Source organism: Pterocles gutturalis, unplaced genomic scaffold (assembly GCF_000699245.1).
Source record: "Pterocles gutturalis isolate BGI_N339 unplaced genomic scaffold, ASM69924v1 scaffold5166, whole genome shotgun sequence".
In the NCBI taxonomy this organism is placed as follows: domain Eukaryota; kingdom Metazoa; phylum Chordata; class Aves; order Pterocliformes; family Pteroclidae; genus Pterocles; species Pterocles gutturalis.
The window spans coordinates 1-1482 of NW_010102800.1; the positions used below are offsets into that span (position 1 = coordinate 1).

Genomic DNA, 1482 nt, shown 5'->3' on the forward strand with positions numbered 1-1482 from the left:
AGCCTTCGACTTCACCGTCGTCTTCAACAAGAACGCGCTGGTCTGCTACCACCCCGATGCCCGGCTCTTCTACGCCTGCGACGGGGGGCTGCTGCACAGTGTTGCCATCCTGGTGGCTTGGTTCCTCAACTCCAACGGCACCACCTGGTTGGAGCGCGCCGAAAGCCGGCGCCGGGCTTGCCAAGAGCTGGCCACCGAGTTCTGGACGGCCACGGCGCTGCGGAGGAGTGAGACCTGCGGCGTGGTGCACGGGGTGTTGCACGGGGTGTTGCACGGGGACATTGCATGGGAACGTTGCACGGGGACGTTGCATGGGACGTTGCACGGGGACGTTGCACAGGGTGTTGCACGGGGTGTTGCACGGGGATGTTACGTGGGGATGTTGCATGGGGACGTTGCACGGGGACGTTGCACAGGGTGTTGCACAGGGATGTTACGTGGGGATGTTGCACAGGGCGTTGCGTGGGGACGTTGCGTGGGGTGTTGCACGGGGACGTTGCACAGGGTATTGCATAGGGATGTTGCACAGGGTATTGAATGGGGACGTTGCACGGGGATGTTGCACGGGGTGTTGCACAGGGACGTTGCATGGGGATATTGCATGGAGATGTTGCACGGGGATGTTATGTGGGGACGCTGCATGGGGACATTGCACGGGGACGTTGCACAGGGTGTTGCACGGGGTGTTGCACAGGGATGTTGCATGGGGACATTGCACGGGGACATTGCACGGGGTGTTGCACGGGGATGTTGCATGGGGACGTTGCATGGGGACATTGCACAGGGTGTTGCACGGGGATGTTGCATGGGGACGTTGCATGGGGTGTTGCACAGGGCGTTGGATGAGGAATGCTTGGGGACTTTGCACAGGGATGTTACGTGGGGTGTTGCACGGGGATGTTGCACAGGGCATTGCGTGGGGACGTTGCACGGGGTGTTGCACGGGGACGTTGCACGGGGATGTTGCATGGGGACGTTGCATGGGGATGTTATGGGGGGTGTTGGATGGGGAATATGTGGGGACGTTGTACAGGGATGTTGTGTGGGGATGTTGCACGGGGACACTGCATGGGGACACTGCCTGGGGACATTGAATGGGGACATTGCACGGGGACACTGCATGGGGACATTGAATGGGGACACTGCCTGGGATCATTGCACGGGGACACTGCAAGGGGACACTGCACGGGGACATTGTGTGGGGACATTGCACGGGGACATTGAACGGGGACACTGCATGGGGACACTGCACAGGGTGCCACACCCACCACCGCCCAGGACCCCAGGCAGGGTGGGGAGGGGACCGTCCCCAGCACTGTCCCCTCTCTCCCCCAGTGCCACCCCAGGTCCGCATCGTCCCCGTCCCCCTCTCCAACGCCCCCGGCTCTGTCCGCCTCACTTGCCACATCTGGGGCTTCTACCCCCCGGAGGTGACTGTCCTCTGGCTGCGCAACGGGGACACGGTGACCACAGGGGACACTG

At 62.3% G+C, this 1482-nt stretch overlaps 1 protein-coding gene across 1 annotated transcript in view; it reads left to right on the top strand.

Moving 5' to 3' along the window:
* Positions 1-4: 4 nt before the first annotated feature.
* The window catches only part of LOC104471176 (HLA class II histocompatibility antigen, DM beta chain-like), a gene marked incomplete at both ends in the record, with an annotated part of 1791 nt that continues 313 nt past the window's right edge, over positions 5-1482 (top strand). The window contains 2 exons of the mRNA XM_010086422.1: positions 5-227; positions 1336-1463. Of these exons, the coding sequence (XP_010084724.1) occupies positions 5-227; positions 1336-1463 (351 nt within the window). The remainder of the gene's footprint in view (positions 228-1335; positions 1464-1482) is intronic.